At 47.9% G+C, this 26,853-nt stretch overlaps 1 protein-coding gene across 3 annotated transcripts; it reads left to right on the forward strand.

The window, feature by feature from the left end:
* LOC146058204 (kelch-like protein 35) lies at nt 1-26,853 on the forward strand. 3 transcript variants are annotated; one of them, XM_083170329.1, is made up of 6 exons: nt 8,601-9,139; nt 15,437-15,621; nt 15,872-15,990; nt 16,096-16,284; nt 18,937-19,122; nt 23,479-26,853. In XM_083170329.1, the coding sequence occupies exons 1-6, from the start codon at nt 8,625-8,627 to the stop codon at nt 23,665-23,667; spliced, it is 1,383 nt and encodes a 460-aa protein (XP_083026455.1). In that variant the 5' UTR covers nt 8,601-8,624; the 3' UTR covers nt 23,668-26,853. The 3 variants fall into 3 exon arrangements, with proteins under 3 accessions (XP_083026453.1, XP_083026452.1, XP_083026455.1); XM_083170327.1 differs by lacking the exons at nt 8,601-9,139; nt 15,872-15,990; nt 16,096-16,284; nt 18,937-19,122; nt 23,479-26,853 and adding an exon at nt 1-1,799 and having other exon boundaries at nt 15,437-15,564; XM_083170326.1 differs by lacking the exons at nt 15,437-15,621; nt 15,872-15,990; nt 16,096-16,284; nt 18,937-19,122; nt 23,479-26,853 and adding an exon at nt 1-1,799 and having other exon boundaries at nt 8,462-8,753.

The following is a 26,853-nucleotide window of genomic DNA, read 5'->3' on the forward strand; positions in this document are numbered from 1 at the left end:
GGGCTGCTGTCTGATGCAGCCTGTCCTTTGTATGGAGCAGACCAGACTCCTCCCTCCCGGCACACACACGTCTCACACACACATTTATCCCACAACACAGGACGAGCACAAGACGTTTCATTCATTTCTCTGGAAGCCTTACCCGACCCACATCCTCCTCACAGACCAGGGAATCAGCACAGATATAACACATGGACCAAACCTGACAGCGGAGATACAGGTGCACAGCACTCACCTGACAGCGGAGATACAGGTGCACAGCACTCACCTGACAGCGGGGTTCCAGGTGCACAGCACTCACCTGACAGCGGAGATACAGGTACGCAGCACTCACCTGACAGCGGAGATACAGGTGCACAGCACTCACCTGACAGCGGAGATACAGGTGCACAGCACTCACCTGACAGCGGAGATACAGGTGCACGGCACTCACCTGACAGCGGAGATACAGGTGTGCAGCACTCACCTGACAGCGGAGATACAGGTGCACAGCATTCACCTGACAGCGGAGATACAGGTGCACAGCATTCACCTGACAGCGGAGATACGGGTGCACGGCACTCACCTGACAGCGGAGATACGGGTGCACGGCACTCACCTGACAGCGGAGATACAGGTGCACAGCATTCACCTGACAGCGGAGATACAGGTGCACAGCACTCACCTGACAGCGGAGATACGGGTGCACGGCACTCACCTGACAGCGGAGATACGGGTGCACGGCACTCACCTGACAGCGGAGATACAGGTGCGCAGCACTCACCTGACAGCGGAGATACAGGTGCGCAGCATTCACCTGACAGCGGAGATACAGGTGCACAGCACTCACCTGACAGCGGAGATACGGGTGCACGGCACTCACCTGACAGCGGAGATACGGGTGCACGGCACTCACCTGACAGCGGAGATACAGGTGCACAGCACTCACCTGACAGCGGAGATACGGGTGCACGGCACTCACCTGACAGCGGAGATACAGGTGTGCAGCACTCACCTGACAGCGGAGATACAGGTGCGCAGCACTCACCTGACAGCGGAGATACAGGTGCACAGCACTCACCTGACAGCGGAGATACGGGTGCACGGCACTCACCTGACAGCGGAGATACGGGTGCACGGCACTCACCTGACAGCGGAGATACGGGTGCACGGCATTCACCTGACAGCGGAGATACAGGTGCACGGCACTCACCTGACAGCGGAGATACAGGTGCACGGCACTCACCTGACAGCGGAGATACAGGTGCACAGCACTCACCTGACAGCGGAGATACAGGTGCACGGCACTCACCTGACAGCAGAGATACTGGTGCACGGCACTCACCTGACAGCGGAGATACAGGTGCACAGCACTCACCTGACAGCGGAGATACAGGTGCACAGCACTCACCTGACAGCGGAGATACAGGTGCACAGCACTCACCTGACAGCAGAGATACTGGTGCACAGCACTCACCTGACAGCGGAGATACAGGTGCACAGCCCTCACCTGACAGCGGAGATACAGGTGCACAGCCCTCACCTGACAGCGGAGATACAGGTGCACAGCATTCACCTGACAGTGGAGATACTGGTGCACAGCACTCACCTGATAGCGGAGATACAGGTGCACAGCATTCACCTGACAGTGGAGATACAGGTGCACAGCACTCACCTGACAGCGGAGATACAGGTGCACAGCACTCACCTGACAGCGGAGATACAGGTGAACACTCACCTGGCGGCGGAGGTACAGGTACAAAGCTGTTACAACACTGGAATATGCAAGAATCAGCACCTGTCCTGTCCACTGGTACCAGGTAATAATGATACATCTTTATGTTGTCTGTCTGTCTATCTATCTATCTACCTAGTAGTGACAGTCACGTTGTGCTGCGAGAATGAGTTATAGGAATGTTGCTGGATGTTGCATTGTACTGTACATGTACTGATAGCTCCTATGGGACTGACTGGGAGAATTATCTACATACTGTATACAGAGGAAAGAAAGGTAATAAGAGCGATATGGAGCAGATCATTATTGCAATGGAGTGGAATTAGTGTGAGACAATGTGGAACCTGTTGTGAAATATTGTAATATATGTGTGTGGAGTCCCCACAGCCCTCTCCTGCTACTCTATCTCTCTCCACTTTATCAACCTCCAAAGTTTAGTACATCTCTCTGTAAAGAGATGGACTGGCAGGATGGATACTTGTACTATCTACCTCTATGGAGACTCTGAGGGAAGAGGACAAAAATAAACTCATGTAAAGGGGGAGATGTATCGAGCCATAGAGAGAGATAAAGCATACCTCCCAACTGTCCTGTTCACTTCGGGAACGTCCCGGTTTTCGGGGCCAGCAGTGTCCCGGGGGGGGGGGGGGGGGTCGGGGAATGAGCAGTTGGGAGTCCCCACTGACCAGTGTCTATTCCCTGCAGGCAGACGGGCAGCAGCGGCAAAACAGGGGCGTGGCCTCGCACGAGTGACTACATTTAAAGGCCACGCCCCCATCATTTCCCGCTGGACCACCAATGAAAGTTGGGAGGTATGAATAAAGTACTAACTCGTCAGCTTCTAACTGCCGTGCTACAGTTTGTGTTTGAAAGATGAGTTATTGTAGGAGCTGATTGGCTGGTACTTTATCTCTCTCCGATGTTACTCTATACAAGCTTTGATAAATCTCCCTCCCAAAACAATGTCCCCAGTTCATCAGGGTTCATCAGGCTACAAGCTGCGTTGTTTTATACTCTGCGTCTGCACTATGGTCAGACCACATCTGTCTAACATGCAAACCAAGCGTCTGACAGAAGCTGCGGCCGCCTGCATGTGTCTGGGGCAGAAGAGGAACATGCCCTAGACATGACCTAGACATGCGGAAGGCTATAACACGTGTGCTAGGATAATGCTGACTGTACTGAGCACTGACAGAACTGCTGCAGATTCAGGATAATGAGTCTACAGATAATAACTGTACACTGTTCTAAAATAGAAAATATGTGCTGTTGCCCATAGCAACCAATCAGAGCATTTCTCTATTGCATCCTGGAAAATGATAGACTGATTCTGATTCGTTACTACGGGCAACGTCACCTCTTAAATTTTTTAGAAGCTTTAGGGGGGTATTCAGTCTGGGATTCCGACAGTTAAAACGTTCCGACAGCCGGAATACAGGATGTTTTCTTCGGATCCAACACTAACTCTTCAGTCGGAAATCTATGTTCCGACTGTCAAGTGTCGGAAAGTCCGTAAATCGTCGGAAATGGCCATGGATTATCGAAAACCGTCCGTGAATTTGACAATCTACAGCCGTTTCCGACAAAATAGATCAGAGGTCGAAAGCCCCCTATTCTTAATAACAATGAGGGCAGGGCCAGCACTGTAAGCTACTGGCCATGCCCTCATCTGCTCTGCTTCACTGAATAGACATACAGCATCTATTCCCCATTGAGCAGAGAAGCAACAGCTCCCCCCACCACCACGGGACACTGCCAGCCCCGGGGCGGGGCGTGGAACAGTCCCCCCACACGAAAAAAACCAACTGTTCCACGAAAATCTGGATAGTTGGGAAGGGTACTTGTGTATTATCACAGCGCCCATCGCATCGCATACCACTAATTAAGGTATGCGATGGGACCCGATTTCAGCCTTTCTCCGGGCTGAGTGTACAATTTTAATATTGCGTTGCATCCCATTATAATGGCATGCGATGCGATGCGATTTGGGATACTTCCCATATTAAATGCCCACCCAGACCCGATTTTTAATTGTATCCCCACCCTGATGGGTAATGACTATGTTAAATGCCCCCCCATTGTTAACGCCACCCCACTATCAACGCCAACCCGAAGCATGGCGAGCGGCGGTGGTACGCGTCCTCCGACCTTTTCATACCCCCACTATCCACGTCAGCGTGGAGTTGATTTTATATAGTGTGGCGAGCCCCTGAGCCCGAAGCGCGGCCAGGGGACGCGCATTACTTCACAACTATTACACGGCCCCTCGCGGGGCTCGCTGCGATCGCCACGCTTCGGGCTCACTGTATAAGATCAACTCCACGCTGACATGGATAATGGGGTTATGTAAAGGTCGGAGGACGCGTACCGCCGCCCCTCGCGGGCTCGCTACGCTTCGGGTTGGCGTTGATAGTGGGGTGGCGTTAACAATGGGGGGCATTTAACATAGTCATTACCCATCAGGGTGGGTGTACAATCTAAAATCGGGTCGGGGGGGCATTTAACATAGGAATCAGGCATCTGGGTGCCTGTACAATTAAAAATCGGGTAGCATCGCATCGCATGAAATCATATCGCATGCGATGCAACGCAATTTTTTTGTTGTATAATGCCCTGCGATGGAAATCGGGGGCGCCATGATAATACACAAGTACCTTGGGAAGTATACAGTCATGCCTGTCATCCTGGTGTGAGGCACTATAAGTGTCAGCAAGGCAGCACCTCTCATTAAATAGCAGGTGCAGTCTTGCGCCCCTCTCTATACATGCACTCTAAAGAACTAAAACATTAATATGCTCAATACTCGTATTCCAGACCAGCAGCAGTCAGATAGGTACAGTAGGCGAATAAGCATCTATATTACAGACCGGCAGCAGCCAGAAAGGTACAGTAGGTGAATACAGAGCTATATTACAGACCAACAGCAGCCAGAAAGGTACAATAAGAGAATAATGATCTTTATTACAGTCCAGCAGCAGTCAGAAAGGTACAATAGGAGAATAATGATCTATATTACAGACCAGCAGCAGTCAGAAAGGTACAGTACAGTAGACGAATAATCATCTATATTACAGGCCAGCAGCAGTCGGAAAGGTACAGTAGGCGAATATTCATCTATATTACAGACCAGCAGCAGTCGGAAAGGTACAGTAGGAGAATAATCATCTATATTACAGACCAGCAGCAGTCAGAAAGGTACAGTAGGAGAATACAGAGCTATATTACAGACCAGCAGCAGTCAGAAAGGTACAGTAGGCGAATAATCATCTACTGTATATAACAGACCAGCAGCAGTCAGATAGGTACAGTAGGGGAATACAACGCTATATTACAGACCAGCAGCAGTCAAAAAGGTACAGTAGGAGAATACAGAGCTATATTACAGATCAGCAGCAGTCAGAAAGGTACAGTAGGAGAATAATCATCTATATTACAGACCAGCAGCAGTCAGAAAAATACAGTAGGAGAATAATCATTTATATTACAGACTAGCAGCAGTCAGAAAGGAACAATAGGAGAATAATGATCTTTATTACAGACCAGCAGCAGTCAGAAAGGTACAATAGGCGAATAATCATCTATATTACAGACCAGCAGCAGTCAGATAGGTACAGTAGGAGAATAATCATCTATATTACAGGCCAGCAGTAGCCAGATAGGTACAGTAGGTGAATACAGAGCTACTGTATATTACAGACCAGCAAAACTCAGATAGGTACAATAGGAGAATAATGATCTTTATTACAGACCAGCAGCAGTCAGAAAGGTACAATAGGAGAATAATGATCTTTATTACAGACCAGCAGCAGTCAGAAAGGTACAATAGGAGAATAATGATCTTTATTACAGACCAGAAGCAGTCAGAAAGGTACAATAGGAGAATAATGATCTATATTACAGGCCAGCAGTAGCCAGATAGGTACAGTAGGTGAATACAGAGCTACTGTATATTACAGACCAGCAAAACTCAGATAGGTACAATAGGAGAATAATGATCTTTATTACAGACCAGCAGCAGTCAGAAAGGTACAATAGGAGAATAATGATCTTTATTACAGACCAGCAGCAGTCAGAAAGGTACAGTAGGCGAATATACATCTATATTACAGACCAGCAGCAGTCAGAAAGGTACAGTAGGAGAATAATCATCTATATGCCAGACCAGCAGCAGTCAGATAGGTACAGTAGGAGAATGATCATCTATATTACAGACCAGCAGCAGTAAGATAGGTACAGTAGGAGAATAATCATCTATATTACAGACCAGCAGCAGTCAGATAGGTACAGTAGGATAATACAGAGCTATATTACAGACCAGCAGCAGTCAGAAAGGTACAGAAGGAGAATACAGAGCTATATTACAGACCAGCAGCAGTCAGAAAGATACAGTAGGCAAATAATCATCTATATAACAGACCAGCAGCAGTCAGATACTGTAGGTACAATAGGAGAATACAGAGCTATATTACAGACCAGCAGCAGTCATATGGGTACAGTAGGAGAATACAGAGCTATATTACAGACCAGCAGCAGTCAGATAGGTACAGTAGGAGAATACAGAGCTATATTACAGACCAGCAGCAGTCAGAAAGGTACAGTAGGAGAACACAGATCTATATAACAGACCAGCAGCAGTCAGATAGGTAGAGTAGGAGAATACAGAACTATAGTACAGACCAGCAGCAGTCAGATAGGTAGAGTAGGAGAATACAGAGCTATAGTACAGACCAGCAGCAGTCAGATAGGTACAGTAGGAGAATACAGATCTATATAACAGACCAGCAGCAGCCAGATAGGTAGAGTAGGAGAATACAGAGCTATATTACAGACCAGTAGCAGTCAGATAGGTAGAGTAGGAGAATACAGAGCTATAGTACAGACCAGCAGCAGTCAGATAGGTACAGTAGGAGAATACAGATCTATATTACAGACTAGTATGGCAGAGACGGGGGATGGAAAAAACACAGACAGAAACAGCCTTGAGATAAAGTAAGAAACCAGCTGGACGTTATGAGGTAAATTTACTATGGGGTGTCCTATTGAAGATGGGATGTTGCCATAGCAACCAATCAGATTCTATCTATTATCGTCTAGAAGGCGCTAAATAGGAAGTCATCTCTGATTGGTTGCTATAGGCAACATCCCACATAGACAACATCTCAATAGAATGCCCATCTTAGTAAATTCCCTCATAATGTGTTATGCTGACTGACTGTTAGTGTTTTCAGTGAAGACATACAATACGTATGTACTAACATAACGCTTCTACATACAGAAGGTGTGCATTTGCATATTTCTAGTCATTAAGATTTATTTGATAAAGCCAGAGACCGTGTCCCAATAACAAGGCTTGCATTTTGCCTGCAGCTGTATTTTCTTATAGGCTGGCCAATGAATTAGAAATGAGCAGCATTGCTTCCCCTCTGTGAACATGGCAGCCCCAGACGGTGCTGCTGTCCTAATTACCACTTACAGGACCCTTTGTCAGGATAATCTGTCAGAGCAGGGGATTGTGGGTACACGGAGCAGGGCCTGAAAGGACACCGCCGCTGTGTTACCTCCACGGGTCATTTCTAAATATCAATGTGTAATCATAGAGAAATCAGTGATAGAAACTGCCATTCTGGTGCTCCAGTACCTGAGACTGGCGCAGTGACTCTCACGCCATAAAACAGCAAAGGCCTAACCGGGATTTAATCGGCGTTCTCATGATGCTAGGAAATGTCAATGTATTGACATTAAAAAAAAAGGTCTCTCTCACTAAGGGGTAGATTTACTAAGATGGGATGTTGCCCGTAGTAACCAATCTGAGTCTATTTATTTATTTAGCTTTTTCTAGCAGGTAATAGACAGAATATGAGTTTCTATGGGCAACTCCCTAGAACTCCCTTCTTATAATTCCCCTAGGTATTATAGACATGAATGAGGTATGAGGCACAAAGCCTCCTGCCTCATTTTCATTGATGCAAGCTGCTTGAGCATTGATATCCTCAATATTAGTTTGGCAGAACGGACGGTGTAATGGTTCACATTACTGCCTCACAGCACTGAGGACATGGGTTCGATTCCCACCACTGCCCTAACTTTATGGAGTTTGTATATTCTCCTTGTGCTTGCGTGAGTTTCCTCCAGGTACTCCTGGTTTTCCTCCGGGCACTCCAAAAATATACTGGTAGGCTAATTGGCTTCCAAAAAAAATTAACCCTAGAATGTCTGTGTGTGCGTGTACATGTGGTAGGGAATATAGATTGTAAGCTCCACTGGGGCAGGGAATGATGTGAATGTTCAAATATTCTCTGTACAGCGCTTCGGAATATTTGTGCGCTTTATAAGAAACTGGTAATAAATAAATATTATTTCTGGTTACTTCTAGGTTATTATACCATAGAGCAGGGGTTTCCATCCATGAGGCTCAAGGCACACCAGCAGCCCAGGTTTTAGTACCTCACCTATTTTGATTTAACCATCTGTGCTCAAGGGTGGAGATAGGTAAAACCTCGACTGGTGGTGGGACTTGAGGGCAGAGGCTGGGAAACACTGCCAGGGTGTCGACATTTTCATGTATGGACAGTTGTGATGTCAACATTATGCTTGTATCGACCTTCAGTCAATGTCAACCAAGTCAATGTCAACTTTTTGTGTACGTCGACCTTTTGGTGCCATCCTATTGATTGTCTATCTAGACCTCGTTGACCTGTCATACGGATACAAAATCTTCTATAACCTTAATCTTGTTTTCTTATCTAGAGTGCAAAAATCCCCTGGAGAGCAAATGGTACATGATGAATTTTTTTGCCTGGAGAATTCCACTCAACAGCCAAGATCAGAAAAACACCAGACTGGGCTCTGTAGTGGGACATGCCACGCAAAGAATATCCTACAGAACTTAAACATCTACAGACAAAGTGGAATGTTTACAGATGTTGTCCTTCAAATAGAAGGCCAAAGCTTCCCTTGCCATCGCGGGGTCTTGTCTGCAACCAGCTCCTACTTCAGAGCTATGTTTGGGGGCAATCTCAAGGAGAGCTACCTCAGCATTGTGAACATTCAAAAAGTATCAGCCCAAACTATGAGCTTTCTGCTGGACTTCATGTATGGGGGAAGTCCTAAGATACAAGAAGACAATGTAGAGGACATCTTGCAGGCCTCAGATCTTCTCCACATCTGCCACTTGCGAGATGACTGTGTGAAGTTTCTCGATGCCCAGCTAGACTCTTCCAACTGCGTCGGCATCATGAAGTTTGCAGACATGCTCTCCATTCCGTCACTGTCGGAGAAAAGCAAGAAGCTGATGCTGGAAGGTTTCGTGGAGGTCTCCTGCCATGAGGAGTTCCTGGAGCTGAGCAAAGAGGAACTTATTGAGTGCTTGAGGAACGATGATCTGGTGGTGGACAAGGAAGAGGTTGTCTTTGAAGCAGTCATGAGGTGGGTGAAGGGGAACAAAAGCATGTAAAGGAAAGACCTGAGGGATGTCCTGGAGCATGTGAGGTTGCCCTTGCTGGACCCTGTTTATTTCCTAGAGAAGGTGGAAATGGACAACAGCATCCAAGACTGCCCTGAGTGCTTCCCTCTGCTGCACGAAGCTCGGATGTACCACATACTTGGGAAATCTCCCAACTCCCAAAGAGTGAGACCAAGAAGGTAATACTGTATGAGCATTTCCTCTACCTCCCCCATGGCAGCCATTACAAATGGGTTCCTCCCCACTGGGTAGTGCTTCAGAAAGGGAAAAAAAGACACCAGCCCCTATAAGAAGGCCCCTCCTCCTGGCCTCAGTGTCTTTTTTTCCCTTTCGGGTAGTGTGTGAGAGGTGGCTTACCCTGGAGGCTGTAGAGGAAAAATTGTGTCCCCCTGCGGCAGCTCCGGCGATCCAGCAGTGAGGGAGGGCAGGCCGAGCCCTTTGTGGAGGTATGTGATCTCCCTGGCCGCATGCGGACCCCTCCGGGGGCAGCTACAGGCGGCGGCGTCTGCAGGCGTGTTGCTAATGGCGGCGCGGGATAGCGTTGCCGCAGCACGCTTGGCCTGCATTAATCCACAGTGAAAGCAGGCAGACGTCAGCGGCGGTGCGCGGCGCCGGCTTGTGAAGCGATCTCCGTCCTATTAAGGGCGGAAGTAAGCCGGCGTCTGGGTCCCTGTGTGTATAGCAGCATGCTTAATGGCGTGGTAGCTGTGCTGAGGAGTAAAACTTATTTTCTACAGTTGGTGAGCCTGATTTTCTTCTTGTTTAAAGTATTACTCTTGTGCTAATTTCAGTTAAAGTGTGGCATGGTTCCAGCCCTGAGTTCCATGCCACACAGAGTTAAATTCCTTGTTTTTATTAAGTTGTTCTTTGTGCAGGGAGTTGGTTTGTAACAAGGAGGCATTCAGGTGTTACTATTATTGCATGCAGGTGTGGTCATTATTGGAGCAGGTATGTGCTGCAATCAATGCTTGTGTGTTGCTGGCTTTTTCTGACTGTGCAGGGGACTTAATTGTTATTTCAATTTAGTGTCAGGGCGCACCGCTGGCTTTAATATGGAAGAAAAAAATCGGCAGGCAGCTAAGAAATCAGGGTAAGCCACAAACTGTGTGATTTTTGGGTGATTTTTATTTTTTTGGTCTTTTGGTTTTGGTTTTTGTTATTGGTCCCTTTGGTTTTGGTTTTTGGTCGTTTTGGTTATGGAATTGTTTTCTTTTGTGGTGTTCAGGTGATGGTGCATTGATTTGGAAAATTTATGAAACATGGTGTTTGGGCTGTTGCAGGTCTGAGACCAGCAAGGAAAAGGAGAGTAAAGCCAAACACAGGAGAATGCACTCACCTAAATGTTTTTCATGCGATAAAACTTTACCTGAAAAGCATGTGGGCAGCCTCTGTGAGGAGTGTAAGGCCCCTCAGCCTCTACCCATGGCTCAAATGACGAACCTAGTGGATATGCTGAAAACAGCATTAGCAGGGACTTTTTGTTACAAAAGAAGACCTGAGTAAAATGTCTGGAAAAAGGAAGCATGTGGTCCTAAGTGACGAGTCGGTTGACTCTGTGGAGGACATATAACCTGTGCGCAGATGCTGGGTCAGGATCCGGATGAGGATCAAGACATACCTCAGGATAAGTCAGAGGACTTTGATCCTGATATGATCAATAATCTGTTAGAGCTTATCCATAAGGCCCTCAATATTGAGGATCAACAAGAGGACCTTAATTTACAAGAACTGTTGTTCGAGGATAAGAAAAGGAAGGGGAAATGTTTTCCCTTGTCTCAGACTTTGAAAGCTATCATTGCTGAGGAGTGGAAACACCCGGATAAGAGGGTGGCTGTTTCCGCCAGAGTAACAAAAATGTACCCATTCGACAAGGATCAGGTGTCGACATGGGAAGAGGCGCCAAAGGTTGACGCAGCTATCTCTAGACTGTCAAAGAAGACTACACTTCCCTTGGAAGAGGTCGATATCTTCAAAGACCCTATGGAGCGTAGGATTGAGCTGGGTCTGAAAAAGCAGTACATTACGGCAGGGGCATCCCTGAAGCCAGCGGCTGCTATGGCTGTTACCTCTCGTGTAATGCGAGGCCGGTGCCAGCAATTAGAGGCGGACATTTTGGACGGAATTAAGAGGTCCGAACTTATTAAAACAGTCCAAGATGTTCAATTGGCTGTAGAGTTTATGTGTGAGGCAACTATGGACTCCATATGCCTATCAGCTAGAGCAGGAGCCACTGCAGCGGCGACACATCGGACCCTTTGGTTGAAACCATGGGCGGCTGACGTGCAGTCGAAAAATAAATTGCTATCCCTACCATTCCAAGGGGAGTATCTGTTTGGAAAACAGCTTGATGAACTAATTACTAAAATCTCGGGGGGCAAATCAGTCTGGTTGCCCCAGGATAAAGCTGTCATAAAGAATGTTCCAGCAAAATTTAATAGATTTCAGCATCAGGAATACAGATATTCCAGGGCTTATAGGCCAGGAAGGGCCTATAGGAGAGGAACATGGATGTCTCGGGCGTCCTTTCATGCCCAAAGAGGGAGAGAAGGGAAGGCTCCTTTCCAAAAGGAGCAACAATGACGCCATCATACAGAGAGTTGGCGCCAGGCTCAAACAGTTTTACCAAGCTTGGCGAGAATCCACCACGGACAGGTGGGTTCTGGAAATAATTCAGTCCGGATATCGAATAGAATTTATGAGACTTCCAGGAAATCTCTTTGTGTAGTCTCCAGTACCCAGCGACATGGGGGAGACAGGCGCTATTTTCAAGTCTGGAAGAAATGCTAAGACAAGGAGTTGTTGAAGTAGTTCCGAAGAAGCAAGTGAAGCAGGGATGGTTTTCTCGCTTCTTCGTGGTAAAAAAGGGCGTCAGGAGGTTTTCGAACCATCCTAGACTTAAGGCGCTTGAACAAGTTTGTGTTAAGCCGAACGTTCAAGATGGAGTCAGTGAGATCGATAATCCCAGATTTAAAACGCGGGGATTACATGACGTCCATAGATCTAAAAGACGCCTATCTACATATACCCATCTACGCAAACCATCACAAGTTTCTCAGGTTCCGTCTGCAAGGGGTCACTTATCAATTCGCGACTCTTCCCTTCGGCCTGTCGACTTCCCCGCAAACTTTCTCAAAGGTGCTGATTGTGATCATAGCAAAGCTGAGACAGGAGGGAGTAAAACTCTGGCCCTATCTCGACGATATTTTAATTGTTGCAGATTCAGAAGATCTGGTAAGGGAACACACAGAGTTAGTGCTCAAATGTCTGGAACATCATGGATGGCTGATCAACGTAAAGAAGAGTCAACTGATGCCAGTTCAAAAGATTACATACTTGGGGGTATCAATAGATACTCAAAACATGAGAGTGTCTCTCACGGAGACCAGAAGAGAGAAATTGGTACACCAAGTAAGATTAATTATGAGGAGATCAGTCGTGTCATCCCAAGACTGCATGGAGATACTGGGATTGATGGCGGCTGCATTAGAGACAGTACCATGGGCAAGGTTCCACACAAGGAAATTCCAAAGTTGCTTCCTGTCACAATGGAACAAGAACAGCAAAGATCTTACTCAGAAGATAATATTAACAAGAGCCGCAAAGTCAGATTTGGCCTGGTGGTCAGACGTGGAACGACTAGAAGCAGGAAAATCATTTGCAGTAGTCAACCAGGTTACGGTAACAACAGATGCCAGCCAAGGAGGCTGGGGATCGACATGCGGTCAGTCCATTGCACAGGGACGGTGGTCTCCAAGGTGGCAAGCCGCACATTCCAATCTCAGGGAAATGAAGGCGGTGGTCATGGCGTGTCAGGAGTTCCAGGATCTGCTGATAGCCAGAGACCTAAAAATAAGGTCAGACAATTGGGCGGTAGTCTCGTACATAAACCGTCAAGGCGGGACGAGAAGTCGACGTCTCATGGAGATAACATCCCAGTTGTTGGAATGGGCAGAGTGTCATGTACACAGCATTTCGGCAGTCTTCCTGGCAGGGAAAGACAATCTGGTTGCGGACTCATTAAGCAGAACAGAGTGCCTACCGGGCGAGTGGGCGCTCAACGACAGCCTGTTCAACATGATCGTAGAGAAATGGGGGTGGCCACAGGTGGATCTTATGGCCACACGTCGCAAAAAAAAAAGTCCCAAGGTACTTCTCAAGGTTCAGAGATCCACAAGCGGAGCAGGTAGATGCCCTGACAGCAGAGTGGAACATGTCCAGAGCGTATGTCTTCCCGCCGATTCCAGTTATTCCGCGCCTACTGAGAAAGATACAGAGAGTGGAGACGGAAGTGATAGCGATACTTCCGTATTGGCCAAGGAGGGCGTGGTTTGCTACAGTGATGCAAATGGCAGTGGACGGACCATGGTTCCTGCCCGAATGGCCCGATCTCCTAGTCCAAGGCCAAGTACGTCAACCGCAGCCACCAGCATGGAAACTGACGGCCTGGCTTCTGAAACCGCTACATTAAAATCTAAAGGTTTCTGTGATTCAGTGATCAACACTTTGCTTAAAGCAAGAAAACAATCGACATCCAAAATATATTATCGAGTGTGGAAGAGATACTTGTCCTGGTGTAGTTCAAACCAACAAATACCGAGTAAAGTTGCTTCAGTACTTGGATTTCTTCAGGCAGGTTTACAACTGGACTTAGCAGTAAGTACTTTGAAGGTACAAATATCAGCATTGGGAGCAATGTTAGATTGGGATCTGGCAGAGAACAGATACATACGCAAGTTTGTCCAGGCTGCGAAAAGGATCAAACCAAGATTTAGGTCGCCAGTGGCACCGTGGGACTTAAATTTAGTTGTAGGAGTTTTGACGGAAGCACCGTTCGAGCCGCTACAAGAGGCTACACTTAAGTTACTTTCCTGGAAAGTCAGTTTTTTTTTAGTGGCAATAACCTCCGCAAGGAGGGTGTCAGAATTGCAGGCACTCTGGGCGGAGGAGCCCTTTTTGAATTTTTTTGAAGACCGGGTAGTGCTGCGAACTAACCCTGAATTTTTACCTAAAGTTGTATCAGACTTTCACATCAACCAGGATATAATCCTACCTTCTTTTTGTGCCAATCCGTCAAATGTGAAAGAAGAGCGATTACACAGATTAGATGTTGTGAGAGCGCTGAAGATTTACGTACAGAATACGAAAAGCATCCGGAAGTCGAAGAATTTATTCGTTTTAACGGAAGGAGTAAACAAGGGTCAAGCTGCATCAAAAGCCACATTGGCTAGATAGATCAAGGCCTGTATCTGCAGAGCATATCAGATTAGGCAAAGAGAGCCTCCAGTGGGTCTGAAGGCCCATTCCACAAGGGCGGTTGCATCTTCCTGGGCAGAGAAAGGATCTGCCTCAGTATTGGAGTTGTGCAAAGCAGCCGGGTGGTCATCCATTCATACTATCGTGTGGATGTGATGTCGTCATCAGATGCTAAGGTCGGGAGAAGCGTCCTTAGCGTGGTGATATAAGGAAGGAGGCTGAAGCAGTACCTTATTATTTAATTTGAAGTCTGGAGTGAAGTATCTCTGGTTTCGTGAGTATGCCCTCCCATATATCAACTGCTAGGGTATTACCCATTTGTAATGGCTGCCATGGGGGAGGTAGAGGAAATATCAGATTATTACCTGGTAATATGTTTTCCTCTACTCCACCATGGCAGCATATATTCCCGTCCCGATGTGTTATGACTTAACGTGTTATGCGGATTAATGATGTTTTTTGTTTAAAGCTGGAGAATGCAAAGACACTGAGGCCAGGAGGAGGGGCCTTCTTATAGGGGCTGGTGTCTTTTTTTCCCTTTCTGAAGCACTACCCAGTGGGGAGGAACCCATTTGTAATGGCTGCCATGGTGGAGTAGAGGAAAACATATTACCAGGTAATAATCTGATATTTTTCCTAATATAAATGTATGGTGTGAATGAAGTTGACCTAAAGCACATTTATGATATGAAATGAATAAGGAACATACAGTACAGATGTCCAGAGGTCAAAACACAGTAAAGTGTGCAATCTAATCTCATGTTGGGGCTGGTCTTCAGAGTCCCTATCCCGTCCATGTCTACGCGTAGACTGAGTGAGTGTGAGTTTTCTTCTTCAGTATGTGACGCGTTTATCTGCAGTGAAGGATACAATCAAATCACTTTATTTTCTAACGGACTTATAATATGTACTTAGTCCATTGGACTTTACATGAATATTATTTAGGAATGTTTTTTAGAGTGTAAATGTGTTTTGTTTTTTTAAATCATCATCTCTGTTTCTGGCAGGTTTACGGACTTATCGGAAGTGATAGTTATCATCGGGGAACATGATAAAAAAGGTAACTCAAAACTACCCTACACAGAATGTTACCATCCGAAGAGTGGGAGATGGGTGACGCTTACCGGTATGCCGGGGTGCATCAAATCCGAGTTCGCTGCTTGCACACTCAAGAATAATATTTACATCTCGGGTAAGTGCATCCTTTAGTTAGTTCATCCCTTAGATTATTAAGGCAACATCCTATAAAATAAAAGGATAATTCTGTTCCTCACCTCAATGGGGGGGAAGTGTTTTGTGCGCCGGTTACTGCTAGAGGGTGGCCAATGGAAAATTTCAAGTGTTCGGGGCAAGCATGGTTACCATGAAAAGGAAATAGGTTGGTGGAGGGAATTAAATATCGCTGTACCAGAGGTTACGATGCCCATCGTTGTCCTCCCCAGGTGGCCACATAAATAAAAGTGATGTGTGGATGTTTAACACCCAGCTGGATACCTGGGTCAGAATCGCATCATTGAACAGAGGTCGTTGGCGGCACAAAATGGCCGCCCTGAATGGAGAGGTAAACAATTTGTAGACATGCAATTTATTTTACATTTACAGATGTAAAATATAGATAATACAATAAATCACAACAATATTGATGTAAAGAAATTATGTTCCTTAGATCTACTGTGTTGGTGGATTTGATGGTCTGAAGAGGCTGGATACGGTGGAACGGTACAACATATTCACCAACGTCTGGTCTCCCGTCGCCCCCATGTTGGAAGCTGTCAGTTCTGCTGCTGCTGTGACCTGTATGAACAAACTCTACGTCATTGGCGGTGCTACAGAGGATTGTGGGAACTCGGACAAGGTATTCTTCGTGTGCCAAAATCAAGCAGTCTCTAACGCAGGGCCGAACTCGTCCTCAAGATCTACCAACAGTTTATATTTTCCAGACCACCTGTGGATCTGTAGAATGTGTTCGTTAGGAATGTTTAAAGCACATGTTTAAAAATGTGACAGTTAGTAATGATTGCACCTGTGCCCCAGCTAGGTGCTCTGGAAAATGTGACAGTTAGTAATGACTGCACCTGTGCACCAGCTAGGTGGTCTAGAAAATGAGATAGTTATTAATAACTGCGCCTGTGCACCAGCTATGTGCTCTGAAAAATGTTACAGTTAGTAATGACTGCACCTGTGCACCAGCTAGGTGGTCTGGAAAATGTGACAGTTACTAATGACTGCACCTGTGCCCCAGCTCAGTGGTCTGAGATATATCATACTTGCCTACCTGACCCTCTCCTTCAGGGAGAAAATGCTCTGTTCCTGGGCTCCCCTGGTAATGTATGATTGTCATCACCTGTGGTGAGCTAGGTAATTGATAAGAAAGATGTCACCACCGGTAGTGGTGCACACAGGGGTTTCATCTTAAAGCTGAGAATCCCCTCTTTCCATGGGTACAAGAATTTAAAAAATCGGCCCCTGGGAACCGGAGATATCTGACTTCAAAGTAGTGGTCCCCATCCAAGCCTGTTAATTGCTCTTCCCAGTCAGATATTACAGGTTCTGTCTGACTTATGTGGGGTACACACCGAGACGACCCGCTCACGATGCATATTGTGAGCGGGTCATCAGTGTTTCTTCAGACCCGCTCACGATGATGCGGGGGGCACGACCCGCTCACGATGTGCACCGTGAGCGGGTCCGATCCAATGGCGACCTGCACCCGGCAGTATGGTCGTTATTCAGATCCTACCTGCAGCAGGTAGGATCTGAATAACGACCGTCCGACCCGCGGGACCGCGCATCGGATCGATATCGGTCCACACCAGGACAGAAAAGGGCCCAATCACCACGCAATCTACATCCAATTGGTCGGAATTGGATATAGATTGAGGGGATCGGCCCTAGTCGTCCTGGTGTGTACCAGGCATTAGAGTTTTTTGAGGGTATATTCCAAAAGTTGGGACTCTCCCCCTTTGATGGACACTAGTAGCTTGTCTCTACTGTTCCCAGAACCAGAGATATCAGCCTTCCAGCAGCTGGTTACTGCTCCAGCTCCACATACCTGGTATGCAGTTTTATATACTTGTTGGCAGATTGCTCTGCCTCCTGAACTCTGATCCCCTAGTCCCAGTAGCATTTGGTAGGTGGGATTCTCTAGTTTTTAATTCCAAAATTGATAAGAAATCTTTTTCCGGGAACTGGATATATCTGCAGTCAAGCAAGCTGTCCTCCCACCAGAAAATTATGAATAATAAGCCCACTGCACGATACACCCCTCCTCTGCATATTAAACATCCTGTATAACCGTGGAAGTAATGTATCAGGGCCCCTTCATTCAGCCCAATGCCCCTTCTCCCACCCCATCTCCCACCATCTGTGCAGTAAAGGGGTAATTAGTGGAAATTACTGGTCCAGGCCCTACATGCTGAGCGGTTGATATAATACCCCCTACCACCCGTGGGATATTAAAGCTTCCCCCACCCCTACTGCTGGAGGATCGGTAGGGGACCCAATACATTGCTATGCCCAGGGGTCTACACCGCTGTTATATTTATATGTGTGTGTGTGAGTGTGTGTGTGTGTGTATATATATATATATATATATATATATATATATATATATATATATATATATATATATATATATATATATATATATATATATATATATATATAGGGTTGTGGGGGATGGCGGCACTCGCAGAATGAAAACACAGGAGACCACTTTCTCACTAACGTTTCGGGGCTGTGTTGCCCCTTTATCAAAGTGCAAAATAAACCAGACTGGTTTATTTTGCACTTTGATAAAGGGGCAACACAGCCCCGAAACGTTAGTGAGAAAGTGGTCTCCTGTGTTTTCATTCTGCGAGTGCCGCCGTCCCCCACAACCCTATACTGGTGACAGTACACTCTGCCACGTATTGGAGGGCACCACATCATTGCTGCACATTTCTACCATCCACCACAAGCTTGGATACTGGGTCACCTAAGTGTCCATCTCTGTGCTTTGCTCCGCCCCTCTGGAAACCCCCTTCTGAAAATCCTGCATTTGCCCCTGACCATAGGTGATGGCAATCATACATTACCAGTAACAGAGCATTTTCTCCATCATGGAGAGGGTCAGGTAGGCAACCCTGGGATATACGACAGTAAGGCTGGGTACACACCTAAAGATTTATCTGACCAATGGACTGTTGGTAGATCTCAAGGACTGGGTTGGCCAGCCCTGCTCTAATGGCACACAGGTAAAGGCTGCAGAAGATGCTCATTATACTGGCTGGACATATATTATATGCCTTGGTGGTTTAGGTGATCTTCAGCCAATCTATATACTGGTTTCCATTCAGGGTATTTATGATTACCATCACTTGTGATGAAGCATTTTTCTTATCAATGAACCTGTTTTAAACAGGTGACGGCAATCATACATTAAGAGAGGAGTCCAGAAACAGAGCATTGTGTCCCTCCTGGAGAGGGTCATAGCAGCAATTATAAAAACATTCTCATTGTGTTCTAGGTTCAGTGCTACAATCCAGAAAATGACACCTGGACATTTAAGACTTCAGCCCCCTTCTCCAAGAGGTGCATCAACGCTGTTGAGTTGGACGGAATGATCTACGTTGTTGGAGGTCTTCTGAGTGCAATCTACAGATACAATCCAGAGACGGATGCATGGAGTGAAGCGGCCCCTTTACCTGAGCTGGTCAGTATCACATCGCATGCACAATACAAGATGTGCACAGATGACCACATAGCCGTAGACCAGGGGTGGGGAACCTCAGGCTCGGGGGCCGTATGCGCCCCCGTAGTCGGTCTGAGTGGCCCTCCCACCCGCCTGGCAGCTTTGCTGGGAGTCAAGTACATTCTCGCCAGAGGTCGGCGGTAGTTCTCACGAGATTCCTCTTAATAAACAGCAGCCGGAGACTGTCAGTCCTTGTCAGCGGCAAGGAGCCGGAGCATCGGCTGAAGCAGGACAATTTGTAAGATCATTTTTTACATATGACCCCGAAGGATTTTTTCCCCATACAAACAAAAGGTTCCCCACCCCTGCCGTAGACTATGGTAGAGGAACCTGGCAGATATCATTGTGAGCCCCTGTAATGTTAGTGGCCGCAATCTATCAGCGTACAGTAGGTGGTGCATTCTCTCCACTCTCCTGGTGCTACTAGAGTACAGTAGGCAGTGCAAGCTCTACTTCTACACTCTCCCGGTGTTATTAGAGTACAGTAGGTGGTGCATTCTCTCCTCTCTCCTAGTGCTACTAGGGTACAGTAGGTGGTGCATTCTCTCCACTCTCCTGGTGCTACTAGAGTACAGTAGGCATTGCATTCTCTCCACTCTCCCAGTGCTACTAGAGTACAGTAGGTGGTGCATTCTCTCCACTCTCCTGGTGCTACTAGAGTACAGTAGGCAGTGCAAGCTCTACTTCTACACTCTCCCGGTGTTATTAGAGTACAGTAGGTGGTGCATTCTCTCCACTCTCCTGGTGCTACTAGGGTACAGTAGGCGGTGCATTCTCCCCACTCCCAGTGCTACTAGAGTACATTAGGCATTGCATTCTCTCCACTCTCCCAGTGCTACTAGAGTACAGTAGGCAGTGCATTCTCCCCACTCTCCCAGTGCTACTAGAGTACAGTAGGAGGTGCATCCTCCCCACTCTCCCAGTGCTACTAGAGTACAGTAGGTGGTGCATTCTCTCCACTCTCCCAGTGCTACTAGAGTACAGTAGGTGGTGCATTCTCCCCACTCTCCTGGTGCTACTAGAGTACAGTAGGCGGTGCATCCTCCCCACTCTCCCATTGCTACTAGAGTACAGTAGGCGGTGCATCCTCCCCACTCTTCCAGTGCTACTAGAGTACAGTAGGCAGTGCATTCTCCCCACTCTGCCAGTGCTACTAGAGTACAGTAGGTGGTGCATCCTCTCCACTCTCCTGATGCTACTAAAGTACAGTAGGCAGTGCATTCTCCCTACTATCCCAGTGCTACTAGAGTATAGTAGGCGGTGCATCCTCCCCACTCTCCCAGTGCTACTAGAGTACAGTAGGCGGTGCATTCTCCCCACTCTCCCAGTGCTACTATAGTACAGTAGGCGGTGCATTCTCCCTACTATCCCAGTGCTACTAGAGTACAGTAGACGGTGCATCCTCTCCACTCTCCCAGTGCTACTAGAGTACAGTAGGTGGTGCATTCTCCCCTCTCCCAGTCCTACTAGAGCATAGTAGGTGTTGCATTCTCTCCCAGTGCCACTAGAGTACAGTAGACAGTGCATCCTCTCCACTCTCCTGCTGCTACTACAGTACAGTAGGCCGTGCATTCTCCCTACTATCCCAGTGCTACTAGAGTACAGTAGGCGGTGCATTCTCCCCACTCTCCCAGTGCTACTATAGTTCAGTAGGCGGTGCATTCTCCCTACTATCCCAGTGCTAATAGAGTACAGTAGACGGTGCATCCTCTCCACTCTCCCAGTGCTACTAGAGCATAGTAGGTGTTGCATTCTCTCCCAGTGCTACTAGAGTACAGTAGACGGTGCATCCTCTCCACTCTCTTGCTGCTACTACAGTACAGTAGGCAGTGCATTCTCCCTACTATCCTAGTGCTACTAGAGTAGAGTAGGAGGTGCATCTTCCCCACTCTCCCAGTGCTACGAGAGTACAGTAGGCGGTGCATCCTCCCCACTCTCCCAGTGCTACTAGAGTACAGTAGGCGGTGCATTCTCCCCACTCTCCCAGTGCTAATATAGTTCAGTAGGCGGTGCATTCTCCCTACTATCCCAGTGCTACTAGAGTACAGTAGACGGTGCATCCTCTCCACTCTCCCAGTGCTACTAGAGCATAGTAGGTGTTGCATTCTCTCCCAGTGCTACTAGAGTACAGTAGACGGTGCATCCTCTCCACTCTCCTGCTGCTACTACAGTACAGTAGGCAGTGCATTCTCCCTACTATCCCAGTGCTACTAGAGTACTCCCATTCTCCCTACTATCCCAGTGCTACTAGAGTACAGTAGACGGTGCATCCTCTCCACTCTCCCAGTGCTACTAGAGTACAGTAGGTGGTGCATTCTCCCCTCTCCCAGTCCTACTAGAGCATAGTAGGTGTTGCATTCTCTCCCAGTGCCACTAGAGTACAGTAGACAGTGCATCCTCTCCACTCTCCTGCTGCTACTACAGTACAGTAGGCCGTGCATTCTCCCTACTATCCCAGTGCTACTAGAGTACAGTAGGCGGTGCATTCTCCCCACTCTCCCAGTGCTACTATAGTTCAGTAGGCGGTGCATTCTCCCTACTATCCCAGTGCTAATAGAGTACAGTAGACGGTGCATCCTCTCCACTCTCCCAGTGCTACTAGAGCATAGTAGGTGTTGCATTCTCTCCCAGTGCTACTAGAGTACAGTAGACGGTGCATCCTCTCCACTCTCCTGCTGCTACTACAGTACAGTAGGCAGTGCATTCTCCCTACTATCCTAGTGCTACTAGAGTAGAGTAGGAGGTGCATCTTCCCCACTCTCCCAGTGCTACTAGAGTACAGTAGGTGGTGCATCCTCTCCACTCTCCTGCTGCTACTACAGTACAGTAGGCCGTGCATTCTCCCTACTATCCCAGTGCTACTAGAGTACAGTAGGCGGTGCATTCTCCCCACTCTCCCAGTGCTACTATAGTTCAGTAGGCGGTGCATTCTCCCTACTATCCCAGTGCTAATAGAGTACAGTAGACGGTGCATCCTCTCCACTCTCCCAGTGCTACTAGAGCATAGTAGGTGTTGCATTCTCTCCCAGTGCTACTAGAGTACAGTAGACGGTGCATCCTCTCCACTCTCTTGCTGCTACTACAGTACAGTAGGCAGTGCATTCTCCCTACTATCCTAGTGCTACTAGAGTAGAGTAGGAGGTGCATCTTCCCCACTCTCCCAGTGCTACGAGAGTACAGTAGGCGGTGCATCCTCCCCACTCTCCCAGTGCTACTAGAGTACAGTAGGCGGTGCATTCTCCCCACTCTCCCAGTGCTAATATAGTTCAGTAGGCGGTGCATTCTCCCTACTATCCCAGTGCTACTAGAGTACAGTAGACGGTGCATCCTCTCCACTCTCCCAGTGCTACTAGAGCATAGTAGGTGTTGCATTCTCTCCCAGTGCTACTAGAGTACAGTAGACGGTGCATCCTCTCCACTCTCCTGCTGCTACTACAGTACAGTAGGCAGTGCATTCTCCCTACTATCCCAGTGCTACTAGAGTAGAGTAGGAGGTGCATCTTCCCCACTCTCCCAGTGCTACGAGAGTACAGTAGGCGGTGCATCCTCCCCACTCTCCCAGTGCTACTAGAGTACAGTAGGTGTTGCATTCTCTTCACTCTCCCAGTGCTACTAGAGTACTGTAGACGGTGCATCCTCTCCACTCTCCTGCTGTTACTACAGTACAGTAGGCAGTGCATTCTCCCTACTATCCCAGTGCTACTAGAGTACAGTAGGCGGTGCATCTTCCCCACTCTCCCGGTGCTACTAGAGTACAGTAGGCGGTGCATCCTCCCCACTTTCCCAGTGATACTAGAGTACCGTAGGCGGTGCATTCTCCCCACTCTCCCAGTGCTACTAGAGTACAGTAGGCGGTGCATTCTCCCTAGTATCCCAGTGCTACTAGAGTACAGTAGACAGTGTATCCTCTCCACTCTCCCAGTGCTACTAGAGTACAGTAGGTGGTGCATTCTCCCCACTCTCCTGGTGCCACTAGAGTACAGTAGGTGGTGCATTCTCCCTACTATTCCAGTGCTACTAGAGTACAGTAGGTGGTGCATCCTCCCCACTCTCCCAGTGCTACTAGAGTACAGTAGGTGGTGCATCCTCTCCACTCTCCCAGTGCTACTAGAGTATAGTAGGTGGTGTTGCTGGGTTGAAAAGCTTTAACCCCGTAATTTGTGGGTGGTGTGAACTGGGGCTAGGCTGCACCCGGCAAAATGACCCAGCAGTCAAAAATGCCGGGTGGCCGGTGTGAAAGGGGTATTAGTGAAGTATTCCTGATTGCTGGGTTGTCTGCAGCCTGCTCTAACAATATCCATGTTTATACGTACACAGGAAAGTTGCGGTGTAACTATTTGTGGCGGGAAGATCTACATCCTGGGCGGTAGGGATGAAAATGGCGAGGAGACGGAAAGAGCCTCCGTGTTTGACCCCAAAAGTGGGCGAGTTGATGCGGAGCCCCCCCTACAACGCTGTGCCAGCTATCACGGCTGTGTCACCATCTTGCGAAGAGCAGCATCATAGTCCAATGTAGCCTCAAAATCTCTGGTGTCCTGCAGCCTAGAGAATAACGCCGGCAAAGACTGACTGCAGGAATTACCGATACTGTGAATATTACGTCTAGTGAAAGCCAGATGTTTATAAAACAAAAACCTGAGTGGATATATTTTGGTATGTATGTAAGAGTAAAGTATACTGATGGGGCCGGGCGTGTGCGTGTCCCGTGTGCGCGCACACCTTTCTGGCAGACGGCGCATGGCGTGTCAGGAGCCGCTCTAATAAGATCCATCCATCTTTAGACTGTCGTTTTTGATGTGAACCTTTTTATGTCGTGCGCTGATATTATATAGAGTTTTTATTGTTGTTTGATAGTATTGTAAAAAAAATAATAATTGTGCTGTGAATTAGTGCAATGTACAAGAACATTCCTTATTAGCAGAAGAAAAGACGGACCGACTGCTAGTTGCTCAGATCCTCATACTGATGTGCTGAATCAGAAATGAGCTGTTCAGTGCAACTCTGGACAAAGACGGGGTGATTGAGGGGTAGATTTATCAATTGTGCCCTAACGTTCCTTATGGGCGCAGGTTCGCTTCACCACTTTATCGTGGTGAAGCTCCCCTGCAATTCGCCCAAATTTATCATTAGAGTGAACTTCGTTATGGGAGTGCGTTATCCCCTGCTGCCGGGGATACGCTGCCTCCCATAACGTTTCCTGCGCTGCCGTCCGCCTGTTATCTGCGCATGCACAGGATACTTTTTCTCACAAAACGTACCCGGCGCATGCGCAATTTTCCATGTAAGGTGCCGCTTGATGGTCTCCGGCGGCTTCAAATTAAAACTGCTCATGCGCCGGGTAATGTTCCCAGGCGATGCTGGGATGCTGTGTATACCCGGCGCATGCGCAGTTTTAATTTGAAGCCGCCGGAGACCAACAAGCGGCACCTAACTTCTTACAGGAGACCCACAGCGCCAGAAAATTCTGTCGATGTAAACAGAGCACAAAGAAGAAGCGCGCGGCCAGCTTCATAAATAAGGTATGAGTCTGGAGCTCAATGCACAGACGTTAGCCCTCCACCCCCATACCGCCACACGATAATCACCCGCTTTGTGGGTTTCATACATCAGGGGAAGCGCTATCCCCTGCTTTAGCGCAGGCGGATAGCGCAGATGCCCCGCTTCACCACATCATAAATCTACCCCTCAGGTACAAATCCAGCCTCGGCCCTGATGGTGAATATGCAGCTTGACACTCACCGGGGTGTTTAATCAATGGTGGCCGCAGGGGACAGCCCAGCATTTTATGGGAGTGCCCTCAAAAACGGTGGGCACGCCCATGGAAGCGCTGGATGAACCCATGCATTCTCGGGCGGGTGGCTGATGTCACATGACCTCAATTGGGAAGATAGCGGGCATCATAGACTTTTTCAGACCAAAGGCTGGAGAAATCATATGATGGTGAGAGACCGTTTGCGAGCGGGTGTGTTAGCGTACCCATCCCCTTCCATGTAATGCCGGGATTCGTTCGGTCAAGGGGGGTGTACGTGCAGCTTGGCGGTGTTTACTCACTCGGCACGAATATAAGCAGCCTAGGGAACAGGACTGAATCAGGCCCTGAGCTCCTCTCATCAAGATTCAGGGACCAATTCAGCCCTAATCACAGGGCTGCAAGTTCGGAGCCCTGGCTGTCCTCAGAGCACCGCCCATGCGCCGGCCCTCTGTGCGATCACAGGATTCGGAGGTGAATGGATATCTTTCTGTGTGCAGCCGCTCACAGTGTGTGGGGTGGCAGGGGGCGGCGTTTTGGTCTGAATCACTGCTGTGTGATCAGTAAAGGCCCCCATTCACTATGCAATTTTTGGGCCGATTTCATCCGATGTCAGCATTTTGGGCCGATAACCGGGTGAAATCATCCCAAAATCGCAGGTATGTGACATCTGAGCTAATCTGATGCGCGGTCCCGTGCGCATCGGACTGGATCAGGGAGGTCGGACGGTCTGCACATAAGATCACGTCTGACCTCCCTCCATATAGGCCTGACCGGGAGAGCAATGTTGCGGGGGAGCAGTGGGGCGGGCGTGCAGTCATAATCATCTGCAGGACACCAGGGCGTGCAGCGGGCCGCGAGTCCTGACCTGGCTGGGCGGTGAGCGCAGATATAATCAGCAGGATGGGCAGTGCAGTGGCGGTCATTAGATTTTTAAAACAACCTGTCAAATGACTGACCGTTCTCTGATTGGCTGAGAATGGCCAGTCATTTGACAGTCAGATGATGATGATGACCGCCCTCCCCCTGCTCCTCACCGCCCGCTGCAGCTCCCCGTTACATGTGATAAATCACAAGCAAGTGCCAAATTGTATGTGAGCCTCCCGGGGAGCCCCCGGGCGGCTCACAGGAGGACTGGGTCCGACTTGTCCTAAGGACAAGTCGGCCTAATGTAGGGGGGCCTTTAGTCACCACCCAGACAGAGTGAAATCCCGCCATGGGGTGATTTTTCCTGTCAGTGCATGTGTGCGTAACTCTGACCCACAACAGAAGGGTGCAACAGAATCAGGCTGATTGAGGCCGGAGCCGACGTCAAACACCCTCCCGTAAAACACCTGGGCACGCCTTAGTTTTTCTGGACACTCCCAGAAAACGTCCAGGTACCACCCCCAAACACCGGCTTCCCGTCAGTCAAGTTGCGAGGGAATTGTGAAGAAAGACATTGCTTATTTTTATTCCAGTTTAGCCACGTGCATGCACTCTACACGTGCGCAGTTGTTCGATAATTGATCCACTTTTCGCATAACAGCAATCAGGCCTGGATAACCACTTCATTTCTATGTCCTCCTGGTAAAGTTTTAAGAACCTGTAGAGTAACGCGTTATAGGGTTTTTAATACCTTCAACAATTTGTATTACTTACTGTACTGTGATAGATAAATGTATTTTTTGCATGTTTTTGCACCATTTTGCTTTAATAACTGTTATTTATACTTCAATCTTCCCAAATCTTTACCTTGATAGAACAGTGTAGGGCAGATACTGTATTATTTCTGTCGTTCTGTTACATTAAAACCCTATAAGTATTTATGTGATTTACAAATGCCCCCAAAAGAGTTGTTTTGGGGGGTGAATGTGCCAATTTTTCTACCCATGTGCACTACCAAAGCTGGCCTCTGGGGTGCAGCATTGTCTTCTGTACTTGTGTTTCATGTTTCATACTTG

The sequence above is a fragment of the Crinia signifera genome, chromosome 2, assembly GCF_055691185.1.
Source record: "Crinia signifera chromosome 2, ASM5569118v1, whole genome shotgun sequence".
Classification (NCBI taxonomy): domain Eukaryota; kingdom Metazoa; phylum Chordata; class Amphibia; order Anura; family Myobatrachidae; genus Crinia; species Crinia signifera.